This window comes from Hippoglossus hippoglossus, chromosome 15 (assembly GCF_009819705.1).
Source record: "Hippoglossus hippoglossus isolate fHipHip1 chromosome 15, fHipHip1.pri, whole genome shotgun sequence".
In the NCBI taxonomy this organism is placed as follows: domain Eukaryota; kingdom Metazoa; phylum Chordata; class Actinopteri; order Pleuronectiformes; family Pleuronectidae; genus Hippoglossus; species Hippoglossus hippoglossus.
The window spans coordinates 16,219,551-16,239,803 of record NC_047165.1 but is presented as its reverse complement, the minus strand read 5'-3'; the positions used below and the strand labels follow the sequence as shown (position 1 = coordinate 16,239,803).

The following is a 20,253-nucleotide window of genomic DNA, read 5'->3' as shown; positions in this document are numbered from 1 at the left end:
AAATGACAGACTTCAGAAAGTCCCGACCCTTCCCTCGTGGAATAGTGTACATTCCCGGCACGTGATTATTTACAAAAAATGACGAAGATGCCTTTACTGCGTTCCACAGTGAACTGTTTTCATAAAAAAAACATTCCTCAGTGTATTGCCTCTTTCATCTCCGGAGTAAATGATAACCTTCCTTTAACTAATGGATCATGCGGCAATTACTTCTTTGACGTGTCGATAAATCCCGACAACAAAAGAAAAGGTGCTCCGGCTCGTTTTGTGGAGAGTCTTCACAGTTTTTAATCGCTGATGTTTTTAAGACCTGCTGTTCTCGCTCACACACACAAACTGCAGAGCGGTTGTGAAGGTGAGAATGCAGCGGGAGAGCGGCACCTGAGCCAAAAGCCTAACCTAGCAATTAGCACTGAACTCTAAATTCTTGTGGTGTGGGGTAGTCATTTGATTATCGCACAGAGGATCATACACGGATGATAAATGTGCTTTTTGCAATGTGTCAGATTGGGTCTAGTCGACGCTTGTTCGCCGGGTGGATGTTACCATGTTTGGGTTTCTACCTCCTCGTCAACAATGCAGCATGTACATTTTGTATGATGGGATCAAAAATACAAAATGCAACCCTCTGGAAAAATATGGTAAATGAACTGCAGACACATGAAGAAAGTTGATACGTTTTTTGTTTTTTTTTAAATGTATTTTCCCCTAAAGGAAAGAAAAACAATTGAAATCTATGCTCTATGGTGGATCACTTTGTTCTGTAAGTGAATATTCACATCTGGCTCCCATAGCCAGAAACAATACAAGCAGTTTCTTTAATCCTCAAATCTGTGATGTCATACCAGTGTTCTGTTCCATACAGATCTGGAGGAGACGGGGGAAAGGTGGCCTCAAATGTTGCACCGACGCCCTCAGGATGTCTGCTATTAATTTGTGTTTACTTTCACCTTTCGTCAAACTGCGAACATTGTGAAATTCATCGCAGGTTTATGGCAGAGGACAGATGTGGGTGAAGAGGAACTCGGAACAACACGGCGTGTTACAGACGTGGTGTTTAAGCGCTGAGCTCCACTGTGATTAAAGGCAAAGTCCAACTTGCTGAGATTCACCAGTGACATTGTTGTACAGTTGCATGGCAGGAAAAATGTTTAGGAAAACTCAGCTCTGAGGATGAGTTTCAAGAATGAAACTCATTTTGAAGAGGATATTATGTTGTTTTTGCTTTAGATGATATTCAGACTTTGCATTTACAGTAGGAAACTGAATTTGAATGCAGTCTGGAGGACAAAATTGTGTAGTAACACTGATGGAAGCTTTATGAAAACCTACAACAAAAGGTTCAAGAAAACTCAAACTTTCTCCAGTTCAGTGTGTATAATAAAAACATTTTAAATGACAGAACAAAGTGGTTGTCAGCAAAACAGAAAATTCACATTCACATATATCGTGATACATTCATATCCTGCACGTTACAAAATCCATGCTGGCACTCAACCCATTTCAATCTTTTAAGAAATAATGTCAGAAATGATTTAAAATATTTTCTCTGATGGATTATCAAAGCTGGAGTTATTGGAAAGAATAATGGTAACGCACGTTTGCTGTGGGGCAAGGTGGGGAGCACATGTCCTGCCAAAGCTCCCTCCAGTCACTCCTAACTGCCCTCGCTTTCAGCAGAAGTGGCAAATGGCCGGCGCTGGCATTCGAAACATCTGTGCGGCCAGACTACTGGTGGAAAGGCCCCAGAGACCTGCCTGCCTGCACCAGCCTCTTTTGAACTGCAGATCCAAATACACTGCGCTTATTGGAATGGCATGTAGCTGCTATTCTGAAGGGGGATCCTCCGCCACGACCCTTTGATGTCCACCACTGTGTCCAAAGCAGCCGAGGCCGTTCTCAGCGCTCTCTGTTTCCCATTTGGACAGAGATTTTTCTATTCTGCAGAGTGATTTTTGAAGTGAGGCAGACAAAAGACAGATTTACATGGTTTGGACAGCTATGCCCTGCTCGGAGTAGAAAGACTGTAACTGAAGACTGTGCGCTGGGACATGCATGTTAACAGGGGGGCAGAATAAAGATGGCAAAGATAAACCACCTTTGATTCAAACAGAAAAAACGTCTCGGTGCGTTTGCCTGATCAGAAATCTGCGAGGAACCAAATTTACACCTGTCACATTTCCTTCTGCAAAGAGATGTTAGTGTTTATATAATTACAATAATGATTTAAACAAAGTTTGATGAGTATAGATGTGATGATTTTTGAGTTAGCTCTGGTACTTGATGGAGAAAATGAAGTGTAACAGATAATGGATAAATATAATGAATTAAGAGTCTCCATGTTAAAGGTTCAGTGTGTGGAATTTAGTGACATCTAGTGGTGAAGTTGCATGTTGCAGCTGAATACCCCTCACCTCACCCTCCCCTTCCAAACATGAAAGAAAACCTGTAGTAACCTTCAGTTGTCATTAAAACTCAAAAGGTGTTAAGTTTGTCCAGTCTGGGCTACTGTAAAAAACATGGAGGCCTCCGTAGAGAGAACCTGCTCCCGATGTAAATATAAAGTATTTAAATATAAAGGGCCCATTCTAGGGCAAAATAATTTGTTTTAGATGAAACACACCAGTGAAAACATTACTAGGATTATTTTATATTCAATTTCTGCCAAAAGATCCTTTCACCTAAATCTTACACACTGAACCTTTGATCTTTGGCTAACCAAAGAACAGTAATTTCTGAACATGACCTGGTCGACTATGACCGAGATTGAGAAAATGCAACGAAATCATAAATTTGTATCTGTTTTTCACATGTAGAATTAAGCCTCATCAGATATGTGTTAGATGAACTGGTGAAGCTTTATTTACGACACAGAGGCTTTAAGGACTGAATGAAATATGAAATCTGGCAACATTTATTAAAAAATCTGCACCATCTGCTGCCAGTCACTGACTTTCTTCAGAGTACCAAAAAAAAACTAAGCTGCCACTCACGCCAAGTTGGCTCACAGGACCTTCTGGAACACATGGGCATCAGATGGACTCATGGCAGTCACAGGCCATCTCGGTCAGAGGTGAACAAACTTGTCAGGATTATTCTGAAAGCTGCATTTCACTGAAAGTCGACATGTACGACACCTGGAGCTGTGCTGACTCTTAGCGGGGTTTTCTTTGGCTTGTATTCTACATGTTCAACACGCTCAGTTGATATTGATGCTAAGTGACGCAGCAAAAACGGCACCAAATGCAGAAATATCTCACATTCACTTTTAAGTTTATTTTTTGATGTAAATAGGCGACAGACGTGTAATTTGGACGATGCTCTGGCTCTGCTGCTGCCCCAGAGCTGTGCGTCATGCGTCATTTGGCTGTGACATGCGCAAAAACCAAATGATCAGTGTGTTTGAAACATCCCCTCCACTAATCCTTCAAGAGCAAACCGTTGGGACGCTGCAGAATCAGATATTGCGTGTCAGTGTCTCTGAACATTATTGTTCCACAAACGGAACGCACTGACTTCAAAGGTGACAGATGATATTAAGAGGGCTGGGTGTTCTCCTCTTGGTTCAGTCTCCCCCAGCGGCAGCATCCCTGCTTGGTGCATAATTTGACACTGCAGCGATCTGCCCTTTGAAGAGCCGGGGCAACCATAAAAAACAAAAGTCTCACGAGGGCTTAATCACATTAGGCACCATTTGTCTTGCTTTAGTGGAGTGTCACAGCACCTTCCGCACTCCCGAGTGTTGTGGTCGCGGGCATGAGACGAGGCTGCTGCTGCTGCTGCTGTACACATGTCAACAGGAGAGGCGGACCTCCTGGAACGCGCCTCCGGGTGTCTTCCTCTGCGCGGCGGCCTGTGCGCACAGTGCGCCGGAGGGGACCACCAAGGTTCGTTGAGTCCTTGGGGTCCTTATTGTGCCTAGTTGCTTTCTTTTATTTTTTTTTAAATAATAACATGTGTAAGGATGAGTGGTTTACCACGAGTGATCTAACGCGGGTTTAAAATAGGGAAATAATGTCTCCCTAAGATATTTAATAAAAAGATCATGTCATTTTGGATCATTTGACTTTAAAATGACTTGAATGTGGAAGTGGAGCATTATCAACATTCGGAGTGTTCCTCACCACTTCAAGAGCAGTGAGGCGGACTCCAGCAGTTTAGGGAGGACTGGAGGAGGGGGGGTTAACCAGGGGGAGGGCGCTGGCACGGGGGGCGTGTGGTATAAAACCACCTCAAGAGCGCACAACAAGAGCAGCGTGTGTGTCTCATGAGCCGCGGGTTGGTGTGGTTTGACTGGTTTCCTCCTGCAGGACTTGTTGATTTCGGTGCGCTCTCAGCCAGCAGCAGAATGGATGAATACCGTTTTTGAATCACAACTCCACCGTGAAGTGAGATTCGTGTTGCTTTTTTTTTTTTCCTGTTACCTGCACTTTTCCCCCCCCCCCCTTCTCAAGTTGAATCTCAGTCGAAAAAGCGCTCTGGTTGGATGGTGCAGAATGTGGACAGCCAAACAAGACGTGCGTAAAGCGCCTGAAGTGGACGCGAGGAAGAGCGTGGAGGTGTAGGGCTGCTGAGAATGTGGCGGGGACACCGCGGGGCGACCGGGCTGCAACTTTCCTGAGCTTGGAGAGGTTTTTTTGGGGGGGGGGCGCAACAAGAGCGGAACGTGTCCATGCTGTGCGTAAAGGTTCCGCACCATCCATCGCATGAAGTCACATCATATGAATAACCATTAGAAGAGGACAAATCCACACTTATGACACAGTTCCAGAAAGAAAATCCACTGGATCCCATTTAATCCATCAATCTTCGCTCACATTATCTGACTTCCCCCCCCGCTCCGACCCATTTCCCTTCTTCTCCTTTTTTTTTTTTTTTATTTTTATTTTTTGCAATTCTGATTCCCGAAGTGGCTCCGAAGTGGTGCTGCGGCTCCTCGTCCCCGGCGGATCCGGAGATCGGAGTCTCTGCACCGGGAGGAGGCGGAGTCGGAGCTCCGGCCACAGCGCACGCTCCCAAGAGCGGCCGCGTCAAGAGGATGGTGCGTCTGGCGGCGGAACTGCTGCTGCTCCTGGGACTCCTTCTCCTCACCTTGCACATCACGGTGCTGCGGAGCAGTCCGCTGCCGCAGGGAAATGTCACCCTGAGCCTGGATCAGGACACAGCACTTACAGAGGTGAGTCAGGGAAACACACCCGCACCGATGGGATCTCCTTTATTACTTCTTCAGGGGGGGGGGGGGGATTTGTTGCGGTGTCTGTGATATCTGAGGGGTCTCATTCGGTCACAGATGGGCTTGATAAAAGTGCTCACATGAGCCATTGGCCCAGGTAACTTAAGTCCTCCATTCCTGGGAGCCTGTGGGGATTGTTGACATACACGGATGTGGTCTCCCTGGGGTGTCCCCCGGGGAATGGCAGGGAGCCGGCAGAGGGTTGGAAGATGCGGCAGGGTCAGAGATCAGCCCCCTTATACCAGACACACCTCCCTATTGTTGGGGGGGTTAAATGCTTATAGCTGCAGGCACTTCTCTGTCATCATTGGCTCATCACTGTCATCCAAGTGCTCATTTGAAGAGCTGAACCCCTGCCTGTGTGCACCCCCCCCCCCCCTGACCACTAACACACATTCCCTGTAGACAATAAATAGAATCATATCAATAAAAAAAAACGTTTCGGATATCATTTCTCATCTGTGTTGTCTGGAGGTCCGGTTTAGAATGTGTCCCCCAAAGGAAATTAACAAGGGAGCCATTTGTCAACGTGACACCACTTAAGACAGGTTTAACAGTTTAACTGCCCATTTGAACATCAGCATAACGCACCCAGACTCCAGCAGAGCCCCCGATCCTGACCTGGGGGCTAAGACGGGTGCAGGATCAACAGGCCTCTTTAGAGAGTGTTAAGCATATCCTTCAGCTGCTTTTTGATGTATATTTAGCCTGCTACTGAAACACTGTCTTCATTTCCCTCTGTGATAAATGGGTATTTATATCAACTGGAATGGTGTCCCTTCATAAATGCTTTATTGGGGCTTGGTGTGGGGGGGGGGGGGGGGAGTTGAATGGAAAGAATGTTTACCTCAACGGAGGATGACGACGGGTAATTTCTCTTAACTCCACTGTGGCGGCCCTCGCTGTCCACTGACCTGCAGCAAAGCCTGTGTCCGGTTGGATATCAGGACTATGCAGAGCTGAGGAAATATTCCAGGAATTCATCAAATGTCTGTCCCGCAGCCAAACGCTGGACGGGACTGGCAGCATGAGAAGCGGGAGGCAGCTTCTCCCGAGGAACATTTACAGTCCAACGCAATACCGAACACATTCCACCCATTCCAACCTCACTTTTGTCATAAGTTCACAATTACATAGAGATCCTGGCTTGTGATGAAAGGGCCCCGACGCTGCCCACCACCCATGCCCCATGTCGAGGCAGGCGCTGAATGTTTTCTTGCTCATGAATGCTCTGACTATGAGCAGACATGCTTCGCTGGTCCGCCATTGAGCACGGTGATGTCATCTTTCAGTCATGGCTTGTCACGGCCCAGGGGGTGTATTGTCATCCCAAGGTGTCATATTCGAAATGCCATTCACAGAAACACACAGGACAGGATGCGGCTCCGTGCACCTGCAGTGTGCGGCAGAGGAGGAGACTCTCTGATCTGCGGCACGGGACCTGAGGTTCCTCCTCAGTCTGCAGTCGGTGTGATGTCAGACCAGAACTACTCAAAACAGATTGGATTAATAATGTGGTGAATAATTAATCCTGCTTTTCAACATTTCTCTTAACAGTTCCCCACCATGCTACGTCTTTGTTTGATGGTGCAAATGAACACATACACACAGCCAGTGTGAGGCGTGTGACAGGGGAAGGATAGTTTTCTCCTCCACCTACAGAAGTGCAGCGCTGAAAAGCATCTGGCACAATGTGCACTGCCTTCATTTCCTGCCAGCGTCCCCGGGGGGAAGGACCCCTGAGTTGCTCCCAATTGAAAAGGGAGTCATGCCCCTTTAAGCAGCCCTCACAAAGTGAAAAAGGGGGGGGGGGGGAGCGGGAAAAGAAGAGGAGATACTGTGAGGAGGGGGGGGGGGGGGGGGGGGGGGGGGGGTGGCTTGTGTATGCAAGTGTTCATTCATGGCTTTTTGAGAGAGTGGGGGGGGGACATCCTGGGAGGCCCCCAGATGAACTGAGGGATGGTGTGTCACTTTTGATCTCCAAATTAAAGCGTGCTCGTCGCTGAGGAAGATCTCAGATGAGTGATGGGGACTGTGGAGCGGCCGCCATCAAAGAGGAGCACTGCTGATTGTTTTAACATTTAAATGAGTTACAATCCGGAGTACTGTTTTCTCAGAAGGGACAGAAAGTGATGTTTATGTCGACATTATCCGGAACCGACTTTACACCACCGCCATTCCTTTCTGATGAGTAATTCCTGCATCGCCTGTGCATTCTTTCCATTATGTCCAACTCAACTCGATGTCCTCATCCGCTCCACTTGTGTACCGCTTGAGACAAAAACAAAGAGTCAGTAATGGACGTATGAAACACCACAGTTTGTCCCAAAAATATAGAAATAGAAATATAGATTATGAGAAATCTCAGCGCTCAAGGGAAGAAAAATCTGTTTTACTTTCCCTGGTTCTGTCCAGCTGATGGTTTATAGACCACACAATCTCACAATTTTACTATTTGCAATTCAGCTCAACTTACGCTTTTTATTTTAGGCAGATATTGTTCTATATTTTGGCAAAATTGTGTTATATTTACTTCCAGTGAGAAAATGATCACATGTTAAAGAAAGTGTGAGAATAGCATGTGAACAATTAGACAATTCCTGTGGCAATTTCATTCGAGTGGCGGAAATGTATTTGACATAAAATATTGAGGCAATATAAAGATTAAGTTCAGTCTAAAGTTCTTTGCAAATAATGATCTAATATAGACTAGAAAAATAATCTCTAATTAAATAAAAGCTTCTAACTCAACAAATGTGCCTGTTATTGGCAGATGTCACATTTGGGTTTCGGACAAGTAAATGTGGAATACGGCCCGTTACAAAGTGACAACTGGCGATTGCATTTTCAGTTTTTTTCAAATCTTTTTGTGATGAGACATTATTTATTTGCAGAGAACTGTCTATCAGACAACACAACCGAATATATACCTCAACATCTGAGTTTGTGTTGGGATGTGATTTTAACAGTTTTTAACTGCAAATACAAGTTAAATTTGATGTTGTTTTTCTAATTTCTTAGTTTTAACCCCGAAGCAGTTTCATATCAAATTATTACCACTCTGCCATATTCAATATATTTGTTTAAAACTGAACTCTTCCTCCCGCTATCTGCCTAATAATCTATGACCTACAAACAAATCAGATTTGTGCTCACAAACTGACGAATCCCCCGTGTTTACCAGCGGACTTCAGCTTTCCCCTCTGATTGAAATATCATCACAAAGCGACGCTCCGGGATTAATCAGAACACTTTGAAGTTTGACTTTGAATAAACCAAATTTGTGTCAGGATTAGATTATCGGCCCGCCATGTGTAATACAGCATAATATGACTCAACATAAGATTCAGATGGGATTAGTCGGGATAATGGGGGATTAATCTGGAAAATACTGTGACTGGGTTTTCCTGACAACGCAGCGCACATTCTGAACCGATTGTGGCGGCATCTGCTTTGCTTTTAATAGACCAACTCATGGAGAAAGTAGTAAATCGTTGCTCAATAACAGGGATTTTTTGTTTTCGTTTTAATCAGTAGCCAGAGCATCGTTGGATGAATTTCCTTAAATGTCAGCTGTTGTGGATGAAAACAAATGCCACTCTTGTAAAGGCCAAACAAGAGAAACGCTCTGTGTTCAGTGTGTCGTACTTACAGTGGATTGAAATCCCTATTTGCAGTATCAATATCATGAAGTAGGCAACTTGTGTGGGCTCTAATTAAATATAATCCAGGAAAAGAAGATCTAATCCACCCAGAGGAGGAGATCAACCACATCTGTTTACTCCATTTACAAGTGTATGTTTTTGTACGAATATATTTGCATTGTCACTGAAGCTGCAAGTGCTGTGTCGAGGCTGCTCCGTCGCTGGAGCTCAGTTACAGCCACCGAGTGACTTCTGAGGGCAGGGAACTTGAAAGGCGGGGGTTATCACATGGTCATCTCAAAGCCAAAGTACTTGCCATAGAACTATCGGGGTCGCGCGATGTTCAGATAGACGGATGATAGCTGATGCACAGTCAGTGCGGCTGAAAGCGATCTTTCCTGTGTCCTGACCTCTCAGCCATTATCATGCGGTTGCGGAAAAGACATTTGCGGTTTTAATTGGAATCAGTTTTTTCCCTCAAGTTTGAGGATTTTTTAAACATAAATTATCATAACTAAAAACATTATCTTATCTACAGTGACCTCCTCCCCTTTTTATTTGGTGGCTACAGAAAAATTTCAGAACCGTCTGCTCTTCTTCCTCAAAATTATGGGCAATTGTGTAATCATTATAATTATTGCGGTTTGTTTTTTAAATTCTTTGAAATGCATCATGTTATCACATTGACTCCATCTGGTCTCTGGGGTAGTAAAAAGTGAAATCCAAATGGACAGGGAGGTCTTTCTGTGCAGCCGGCCGCGGCCCCCCTCCCCAACTCTGTGGCTGAATTCAAGTTACATTGTACATTTATAATCCTTCCTCCCGTGCTGCGCTGCCCCATTTACAGCGCCTATATTGTCCCAGAGTGCACCTTGGCTGGACACAAACAGCTCCGCTGGGGGCTTTTATGCCCACCACAATGTGGCTGAGCTGACACTCTGCCTGTGACTGGCCACCGCAACTGTACAGCACTGCTGCCATATTCTCAGGCCTCAGCCCGGCCACAAAAACACTATGGAGGGAGAAAAAAGGGGACATGAAAAAAGAAAACAAGGAACATGATTGATGGTTCTGTTTGATCTTATTTTCTGCCACCCCTGAACGGATGATTGCTGACTACTTATGTCTACGTGTCCAATTGAGGAGTAATTGTTCCTTCTGTGCATACCTGACAGGGGACATATGGCTTAACTGTCCCTTTGGGACAAATGAACGACCCCCCTCCTCCCCTTTCAGAAGACCCAATGTTTTTCTGTCTATAAGAAGGCAGATGTGATTATTTTGCAATGTTTGCTTTGGTTTCTCCGCGAAAGAAAACCATCAGTCTTGCGGAGCTTCTTTTTTTTCTCTCCCTGCCAGCCAGCACCAGAACATGCTATATATGCCCACATCATATTGCTATGGTAAAGAAGCAGCAGTTAAAAACGGAAAAAATATAAATACACTGTGGTGCTCGCTCTGAATGCAGCCTCGAGATGCATTGTATTTTGGAAAACGCAGACAGAAGTCAGGGCCATGTCTGTCCCGCTGTTTCAGTGGCTCCGTCTTTCTGGGCCCCAGAACTTGTCTGCCTGACAGGAAAGAAACAACATAAGAGATCAGTCTAATGTTGCTTGGTGGAAGGATGCGGTGGAGTTCAGAATAGAACCCATTCAATTTTCGGGGTAGATCCGGATCAGGGGGCGGATCCAGGAATTTTTTCCACTTTTTAAATAGTGAGATAGGGCATTTTTTGACGTTTTCAATTTCCCAGGGAATAATTCGTGGATGTTGATGAAGAAAAACAGTCGTGTGTGCAATTTGGTGCTGCTGGGGGACTGGTGGAGTTATGATCTTTACTGAGTGCCATTTTAGTTTCATAGGCATTCTAATAATCCTTTATCGTGAATGCACAAACCAATGATGAATGAATAATATTTTTCCTTCCTCTCCTCTGCAGAACAACATCAACGTAAAAAGCAGCTCCTCGGCCCATCTGGCTCCTGAAGACCGGAGGTCCGGTCCAGAACACCGGTTGGCGCTGCCCTGGGCACAAGGCAGCAACGTACACAGGGACGGCGCTGGCACTTTCATCCTAGATCTGCATAATTTCCCCGACCTCTCCAAAGCCGACATCAATGGACAGAATCCCAACATACAGGTGATCATGTGTGTCTGTGCACCTGCCAGTCGGCTTTGATGCTTTTCACTCACTTGTAAGACATGGCTACTCAAGCACACAGGACAGGAAGAGCAAACAGGAAGAGAGAGAATAGTTTGGTGCACATCACTACCCCCTTTTTCTCCCACCCCTTCCTCCTTCCTTCTCCCCCTGTCTTCTTTCACACCTCCTGGCTCACAGTGAAGCCTAGAAGATACATACTGAGGTCTCGCGTCCATCATAATGACAGCTAAAAGGCAGATGCTAACCACCAATGCCTCACTACTGGTATGTGCAGGCAGTCTGACGACAGCTTATGTAAATGTGTGGCAAGCCCTTGCTCATAAGTCCCTTGGTGGTGCAGATGGTCGAGGGAGCCGATGCCATGTTTGAATCATTCTCCTGTCTAATCCAGCGAGGGGGTCTTTCCATCTATGAGAGCATCACTGCTAAATCCCAGCACGAACAAAGTGTATTAACATCTCAAGATGTGGGAAGAGAGCGGAGCAACCAATTGAGCAAGGGCGTGAGGCTGTGCAAGAAGGGGGGGGGGGGGGGGGTTGTCTTTGATCCCAGGATTCATCTGGCTTTCATGGTCTGGAGGAGGCCGAGTAGCCCTTTGAACTTTGTGTTTAGGTGGAGAGGGGCCGAGAGGTGGGAGGGTGGCTGTGGGGCAGGGGTGGTGGTCCCCCCCTCATCTGGGAGGCACATGTGTTAGGGCCGAAAGGGGGAAGGGGGTTAATATTGTGTGTGGGGGTATCAAAAAGTGTCACCTCACAGAAACCAATTGACCAATTCTGCCCTAAAATTATATTTAAGTATCTTCTTTGATGAATTTAAAAACGACTTCTGATCTTTAATACAGGTGACCATTGAAGTGGTGGATGGACTGGAGGGCCATGAGCCAGAGAAAGGCCTCCGCAAGGAAAGCAAACCCAACTGGGCTTCTCCTAACTGGAGAAACTGGTGGCCTCGTACTTCGTCTTCCACTACCACCACACATCAGGCCGAGGAGCACGAGCGCTCCTACGGGAGCAACAGCGAGGACAGTAACTTCCTCAGGCCGCCGGCAGACTGGGACAGGAGAGGAGGCACCGGGGGAGGAAGCAAAGCTCAAGCTGAATATGGTGAGAGTGGCAGGAGGGTGTGTTCCCGCATTTGCAAGGAAATGAGTGCACAATGCGTATCGCGGAATATTTAACAGGACCCACACGCCCTTATTTGAGCCCTGGTCGTTTCCACAGATGGTCATAGTCCGATGTGGAATCTGTAATTTGCAGATTTGCTGATTTAAGCTGTCACCATAATAAGTGCACTCATCCCAGGCGAGCCTTTGGGAGCCCCTGATTGAAGCCTTTAACACTCTTTTATGAGACAGATTCCTCTGTGGTGTGGAGCGAGCTACGTGACACAGTTTAAACGCATTGCGACATCAAAGTTCAGCGGCAGGAGTGGGGCCAGAAGTACTGTTAGGCTGCCACACTGTTCTCACAACACTCTCCAAAACGTAAGCCCACAGATAAATCTTCTGCGGAAGAATTTACACCCGCTGTCATACAGTGTGCGTCCGGCCCGTGTTGTAGCATGCCCAAACCAGCATGGTCGAACAGGAATGCGTGCGCTGTGGAAAATATCATTTTATCCACTTGCACTTGAACTCTCGCGGTTAGGAAGGCGATTTTATAATCTTTTTTTTTTTTTTGCCCATGTTTCATGTTCCTGTCTTATCACTGCGGTCAGCGCTCATTCATCCTTTATTTCATACCACACTAATGGAAGAGGAAATATTTTATCATCATTACTGTCCTGGTTTTAAACCGAATAGTCATAATTGTGGACAGGCAGTAAGGGTCATCCATCACAGGCCCCCCCCCATGATGCATTCAGTTGTGGGCTGAGGGAAGGTTATTACAAAGTCTTCTTGAGGAGCCACCAGCTCTTTGGCTGTAATAAGCCATGAAAGGGGGACAGGGGCAGTGCTACACAACTATCTGGCTTGTATTCATATAAAATGTTTATAATGAGGGGCAGATGGCAGGAGGGGAGTAGGGGGGGGGGGGGGGTACTTCCAACCCAACCTGCCCACATATATTCTCCTCATTGATGGAGCGCTGCTTTCAAGATGCGCGTGTGTCTGCGTGTGGTGGCGACGGGTGACGGTGGCGGTTGGGCGAGGTGGTCAGAGAGCCTAGTGTTTCCATGTATACCCAATTACAGTGGTCTGCTCACAGATAATTGGAGTTAAGGAGGATTTCTCGCCATTTCACTTCCCATTTTCAAACCAATGAATCACGGTCAGAACGGGATGGCGGTGGGATGCTCGAGCGGCGCTGAAAGTTTTTCTATTTGCAAATTGCCTCCTGCTGGATCCGCAGTAGCTTTGTTGGAATTCTGCAAAACGCTTTCCTGTTACTTCACTTACAGAACACACGTACTGTGCTCTTAGCCTTGGACTCTTTGGCTCAACAACTATGTGTCAGCATGTAGAACAGAGTGTCTATATGTGTGCATGTGTGCGGGTATGTGTGTGTGTGTATGCAGGCTTGCGTGGTATCTGCTTTGAGGGGCAAAGTCAAAGAGAACTTTGAGCCCTCCTACTTCCCCTTTCATGTACTCCCCCCACTTATTATTAGTGAGGCATGCTAATAGGCCTCAGTAAGTTGAGCATGTGGCCTGCATCCGAGCTGTGGATCCCTCGCTCACCCTTTCTCTCTGATCTAGACTATATGGAAGGAGAGGGTGACTGGAGTAACTGGTCGGCGTGCAGTGTGACCTGCGGAAACGGCAACCAGAAGAGGACCAGGTCCTGCGGTTACGCCTGCACGGCCACCGAATCCAGGACTTGCGACATGCCCAACTGTCCAGGTAAAGTCTTGATATGGGATCACAGAGCAAAACATTCCTCACCAGTAAAAAATAGCCATATGTGTAGTTTTCATCTTTTCACCTTTCACTGTTAATTCATCACTTTAAAGGTATCGAGGATGCCTTCAGGACAGCAGCGACTGAAGTCAGCCTGTTAGCCGGAACAGATGAGTTCAATGCCACAGAACTCTTTGGTGTCGGTAAGAATCTGCCTACTCTTGTCTTCTTGCAGACGATCCTTCATTCAGATGTTCTTACACTATCAAAGGTAGTTTATCCATCTGGCAGCAGAGTTTCCCGCACACACTTAGCATTCCTCATGCTGCCCGGGCTGTGGTTCATTACTGTGCAGAGATGAAAATGAGCAACAGGGTTAGGAGGAGCACAGTGTGCCGCTGTCCACTCTGTCTTTATCTGTCTGCTCTCGATCAACCCAGTGAAAATGCGTCTTCTTTTCAAACATTACGCTGGTCAGGAGCTGTAGCATTAAATAGTGTCTTTGTTCCTTCCAGACACCGACAGCTGTGAGCGATGGATGAACTGCAAGAGCGAATTCCTGAAGAAGTACATGACCAAGGTGGCAAACGACCTTCCCAGCTGCCCTTGCTCTTACCCAACTGAGGTGGCTTACAGCGTAGCGGAAGTACACGATGCCCCCACCCGCAAAGATTTCCGTTGGAAAGACGCCAGCGGGCCGAAAGAGAAGCTGGAGATCTACAAACCCACTGCGCGTTACTGCATCCGCTCCATGCTGACGCTGGAGTCCACCACGCTGGCGGCGCAGCACTGCTGCTACGACGACAACATGAAGCTCATCACCCGCGGGAAAGGGGCCGGCGCGCCCAACCTCATCAGCACAGAGTTCTCAGCTGACCTGCACTATAAGGTGGACATCCTGCCCTGGATCATTTGCAAAGGGGACTGGAGCCGCTACAACCAGGCCAGGCCGCCAAACAACGGGCAGAAATGTCCCGACAACCCTCAGGATGAGGACTACTCCAAACAGTTTGAAGAAGCAAGGGAATTCTAACCCAATGAAGAGTGAAAGAAAAAAAAAAAAAACACTGCTCAAATGTTCAGCTAAAATGGGGCTGAAGCCTTTTCTTTATTTTGTCTTAGGTCAAATAACAAATGAACTTTTAGGCTCTGAGGAACATGGCGTCACTGCCCTGATGAACCGAGAGGAATAAAAACACAACAGAGTCAGAAACCTTTACTTTGTCACAAGGAACTTTTCTTGACTTAACCAAAACAGGCACAAAATGTTGCTTTGTTTTTAACCTTTTTTTTAAGATAGTATGTCTCTGAAATTTTGCAAGTAATTGTGTTGCCAATTATAACTCAGTCAGATTTGGTCAATAAAAGGGAGAAGCGATTTTTGTATTCTTAAAAAAGGGAAGCGTATTATTCTAGGAATGTCCGTTTAGATTGTGTCCGTGTTTCGATGAATCTGAGAGGCTTGTGATTATAGAAAAATTAGAGTGTGTCAGGAGTGTGTTGGGTTGGGAGGGGGGGGGGGGGGGGGGGGGGGGTGGGAACAGAGAACAGGGTATGAAACTTATCCCCCTTTTCCTCCTGTTTTTGTCAATAGCAATATCCAGGTTCTCATGTAAACTTGTGAGTATGTTTATTTAGCATGCACATTTTTTTAACAACCATGGCAGATCAGAGGCAGATCATTGTAAAAAGCCTGCATTATTTTTGTAAAGTATTTATTAAGCTGTAGCTGCGTCTACGACTGTGGTTTCGGATTCACACACCGTGTGGCTAAACGCCAACTTGAGATCTCTCGCTAGCCCAAACGTTGCCATCGATGTGCATATCCCCGTCTCAAGTTAGGGTTAAACCGTGATTGACCGTAAAGAATGTGTGAATTCAACTGTATGGAAAGATTTTTTCAAAATATAAATCTATGAATAAAGATTTTTTTAAATGCCTATGAATATTTTTGCGAGAAGAAAATCTGTGTATGTGTGATCTTCAAGGTAAACATTGATAGTTCAAGCAGAAGTTGTATCAGCTGCTATCTGATTCCCCCTCCTGCTGCCAGAGGAAATTCATCTGCAGGGGGAAAAAACACACCATCTCATTTCATCAATTAAACTCCTCTAACAGGCTTAAGCCAGCGCACAAGACTTCCATTAGTTCCATCCAGTGGGGCTTTCAGGCCTTTTGATGGGATTGTGATATTTCTTCAGAGGCATGGAGGGTAAGATTCCCTTGAATGCGACTCAAATTATTTGTCTTTGGCATGTATCCTCACATTCCTGAGTAATTTCTCAGTGTACGCACACCCACACACACACACACACACACACTGCTTCAATGCTGCCTGCCCATAGCGGGGGACCTCTGACCATTCCCTCTCCGCCGAGTGCTGGCAGTCATTGTCACACAGAGAAAGTCATTCATGATGCCCTCATTCCTGCAGTCTTGTATACGCCACAGCTGCCCGGGTGCAGGGATTGTCTTTACAATGAAGCAGGCCCCAGCATGTCCCACATCCCCGAGGTGCTTACATGCAACTGCCTGGTTGCTTCACTAGTCATACAAAATTCCTCCGCCCGCGTCATTCGGCCCATTTGTCCCCAAAAAGCGCCCTTTAATCAAGAAACCGCCCTCAAATGCTCACTGTAAATCACTCAGGTGCCCTTTGTAGAATGTAGACGTGCGTCTCCCTCAGAACGTGAGTAAAGCTCCGTTTTCAAGTCTTGTGTCCGTCTCTTCAATAAAAGCATGGTTCCAGGCTAAGATTACAGTAACTGGCACGGATCGTTATCTAAGCGGACCGTCTGCTCAGCAGGCCACGAAGATCAAAGCAAGGTGTCCGTCTTTATTTTGAAACATTAAGGCCGAGCTCAAATTGATGACATACGTCCACCCCCCCACCCCCGCGGTCGCTCGCTCCCTCCGAGCCCAGTATCTCTTCCCCAGACAGGCTCCACGTGTCTCGGGAGCAAGCAATTACTCGTATACCCTCCTCACTTTTCATCTCTCATTTCTTCTCCCCCTCCCTCGCAAACTCTGGCACGACTTGAAATGCGATTCCTGGGCCGGGGCGCAGGTAGGAATAAGGGCACGGGATTTTGAGTTCTGTGCATAATTGGTGTGAAAACGCACGAGAGGGCAGACCAGCGAGTACAGGGAGTACAGAGCAAAAACCAGTTTGGGTTGGCGGCTGGATGCCTATGAGGCCTCACTTTTGTGTTACTATTTCCAGGGCTCCACTCTGGTATGTTTCAAAGGATGCAAAGCACCATATTAGTGGTATATTGTCAAGGATCCGAAAGGGCTCATTAAGCATCACCAAGATATGATTGTTGGTATTTTGCCTCTATTTTTGTTATGAGAAGGAAATTGTGTCCAATGTCCTTACACTGTTTTAGACCGAGTTTGACAGGGCTGGCTCTGGGACTTCTCAAATCTACACACAAGAGCTAACTGTGGGAATATGAAAACAAGAGGAGCTCAGAAGAGGAAGAACGCAGTGGAAACTTGGATTGGTGAATGTAGCAAATGAAGAGAAAGCTCAGTTGTCCTCCGGCTTATTTCACTCTTAAGAAAGTCCAGGTGGTTTGTCGTCCATGCTGGAGCTTGGTGTTCTAGTAAGTAAACAACCGGGGTTGCTTGGTGGCAATGAGGCATCTCTTTTGTTTTGTGGCGTACGCGGTCACAGATGTGGCAGAACCATTTTTAGCCTCACACCCTCGCTTTCTGTCACTCGCTCACTCCCTCTCTCTCCTCCTTTTTGGGTGGTGGAGCACAATGCAGGAAGTGTCTAGGCCGCAAGACCACAGGGCCCTAACTGCACGGCAAAGCTAATTAAAAGGTTTTTCTTACGTCTTCTAATCTGGAATAGCTGACCTGGACCAGGAGGCTTCTTATCTAGCCGCACTGTCCCTCCCTCTCAACCGTCACCACCCCCCCCAAGGTCCTACCAGCAAAACAGGGGCGGGGCCCGCTGGCACTACTTCTGCCGCGGGCTTGCATCTTTGGCACAGCGAGTGAGGGGAGGAGGAGAGGGTAGCGGGGGTAAACATGTGCCTGGGTGTGCAGCTGAACAAACAGGTCAAGTAGCTGTGGAGCATCTGAGAGGGGCCGAGTGCCTTACTTAACCCCGGCTGCCAGGACATTGCTGAGATGCTGCAGGGACAAAGCACATGACTAAACGCTCTGATTCACTTGGACATTCAGATTTACCATGCGATGAACTTCAGTTTGTTAGATGGCCATCGAGTGCTGCGTGGTTGGATAATAAATGGATAATGGATCATGGATAATAAAACAAAAACAATGCAGCCGCTCGTAAATTCATACACACAAAACTGTCGGATAAATGAAGACAACAGAGGGTAAAAAATCTGCTTCGCCTCCTCATAAAATAATTATAATATATTTAGTCATGCTTTTAACTGCGCTGAACATATGTTGACGGATGTACCACCGCGTTTTATATGCTCTGCTTGCATCATTTGCCAATAGAAGTGAGAGGAAATCAGTTTCACCCAAAAGAAAATGGACTTTTAAAAGAGGCAAACCTTATTTAAACAGATCATTACATGGTAAAGTACTATACATTTTGATTCCCCATTGAAATACATTGATTTCATGATGAGATACTAGAATGTCCCTCGGTAGAGCACAAACCTCCACCAAGGCACCAACAGTCCCCTTATGAAACCACAATTACATTTACTAGATCCAGATTTTGAGTTGGATCTGCACCAGATTGCACACACTCATAGATATAGGTCCCCTAAACAAGGGAAGTGAAAAAAAACCCCCTCCTGGATCTGACCCCTGATCCAGATCCACACCAAAATCGAATGGGTTCTTCTGTGACCCATGACCACATCCTTCCACCAAGTTTTGTGGAAATCCTTTCAGTCGTTCTTCTGTAATGCTGCTAACTAACAGAGGCAATGAAGCAAATGCAAAGGTGAAATTCTGCATCGTTCAAGACCAGAGAATGATCCACTACGTTACACACACGGAAAAGCTCAACAAATATATATATATACACACCCTGTCTTGTGTGTTTGTGTCTATTTGTTGTTAGACACTAGCACAGAGCGGGCTGTAACAGTGTGGAGGGGGTTGGTGGCTTGGGGAAATGGGGGGGGGGGGGGGGGGGGGGGGGGGTGTCAGCGTGAGCACGGAAGCTGCATGGCCGTGATTCACTGTGACAGCAGCGCTTGGCATGTGAGGACAGCAGGCCAGACAGGCAAGGCTGCTGCTTTGATCTTTATTTGCTCCACCGTCTGTTTTGCATTTAAGAGCCTTGCTGAGCGCGAGGCATTGGATACACCTTGAATGGCTCAGGACCCCATCCACTTTTTAAAGACCCGAGATTCTTTTTCAAAGCTCAGGGGGATCCAGGACAGAGAGCGGCGATGTTTAAAGGGGACGGTTCTGCAGCTGAATAGGGCCCAGGGTCTCCCAGCAACACAGATTAGCTCCAGAGTAGAGGGAGGAGGAAAGAGGAGAGTGCTCTGTAATAACACATAATCAAACTAATGGAGGATGGTGTGAGTGTGGGTGAGGGGGGGGGAGGTAAAATACATCTCCCTTCAGATGGACCCTCAAGATCAAACCGGGGGTCAGGCGGGCTGTGGAGCTAAAAAACAAACATGGCCAGCACCTCCCCTAGCAACGCTCGGCCACGTCTTCTGACCTGTCAAATACATTTTGCACGTCAGGGATGTCAAAAGACCGTGACATCTTACACCTGAGAGCTAAACCAGCTGGATATCATCAATACTATCCCGCACGCAGACGTGATGCACTGACAGGGAGGCATCCCTCTCTTCAAACAGTGAATATATTTATCTTCCTCAACATCTCTATTGCACATTCCTCTCAAGACCCTGCAGTGGTCACGATCCAGAGCCGGCAGCTGGACTAACTCTTACTGCAGAGCTTGATATTAATAACTGCCCTCTCTCTAATCTGGAAACCTGTAAAAGTGTATTTACGAGGAGTCAGATCAACACAACTCACAAGAACAGAGAATTCTGGACAGGAATTGAAAAAACGGTGGTTATGCAAGACACACATTTTAGAGGAGAAGAAAATCTGATGTCAAAAAACAGTAGCTCAGAAAAAAACCTTGTGTGTGTGTGTGTGTGTGAGAGAGAGAGAGAGAGAGAGAGAGAGAGAGAGAGAGAGAGAGAGAGAGAGAGAGAGAGAGAGAGAGAGAGAGAGCACACATTATTAATAGTCTCCAAAGTACCTAAAGAAACACAGTCCAACATTTCTCCTCTCGAGCTGAATGTTCACAAATCCTTCATCAGAATTCTTTCTCCACTTCAGTGACTGTCCAGTGCATCATTTATTCCCAGACTACACATCTTTGGCAGTACACAGTTCAG

General features: G+C 46.4%; 1 protein-coding gene across 1 annotated transcript; it reads left to right on the top strand.

Moving 5' to 3' along the window:
- The first annotated feature begins 4,214 nt into the window (after nucleotides 1–4,214).
- Nucleotides 4,215–15,821, top strand: ism1 (isthmin 1). The gene is made up of 6 exons (XM_034608160.1): nucleotides 4,215–5,176; nucleotides 10,817–11,017; nucleotides 11,883–12,144; nucleotides 13,739–13,882; nucleotides 13,993–14,082; nucleotides 14,395–15,821. The coding sequence occupies exons 1-6, from the start codon at nucleotides 5,039–5,041 to the stop codon at nucleotides 14,910–14,912; spliced, it is 1,353 nt and encodes a 450-aa protein (XP_034464051.1). The 5' UTR covers nucleotides 4,215–5,038; the 3' UTR covers nucleotides 14,913–15,821.
- The last annotated feature ends 4,432 nt before the right edge of the window (nucleotides 15,822–20,253 follow it).

Coding starts and splice junctions, on each gene's coding strand:
- ism1 (XM_034608160.1), top strand. CDS start 5,039: ATGGTGCGTCTGGCGGCGGAACTGCTGCTGCTCCTGGGACTCCTTCTC. Junction 11,018..11,882: donor GACAGAATCCCAACATACAG/GTGATCATGTGT, acceptor TCTTTAATACAG/GTGACCATTGAAGTGGTGGA. Junction 14,083..14,394: donor CACAGAACTCTTTGGTGTCG/GTAAGAATCTGC, acceptor TGTTCCTTCCAG/ACACCGACAGCTGTGAGCGA.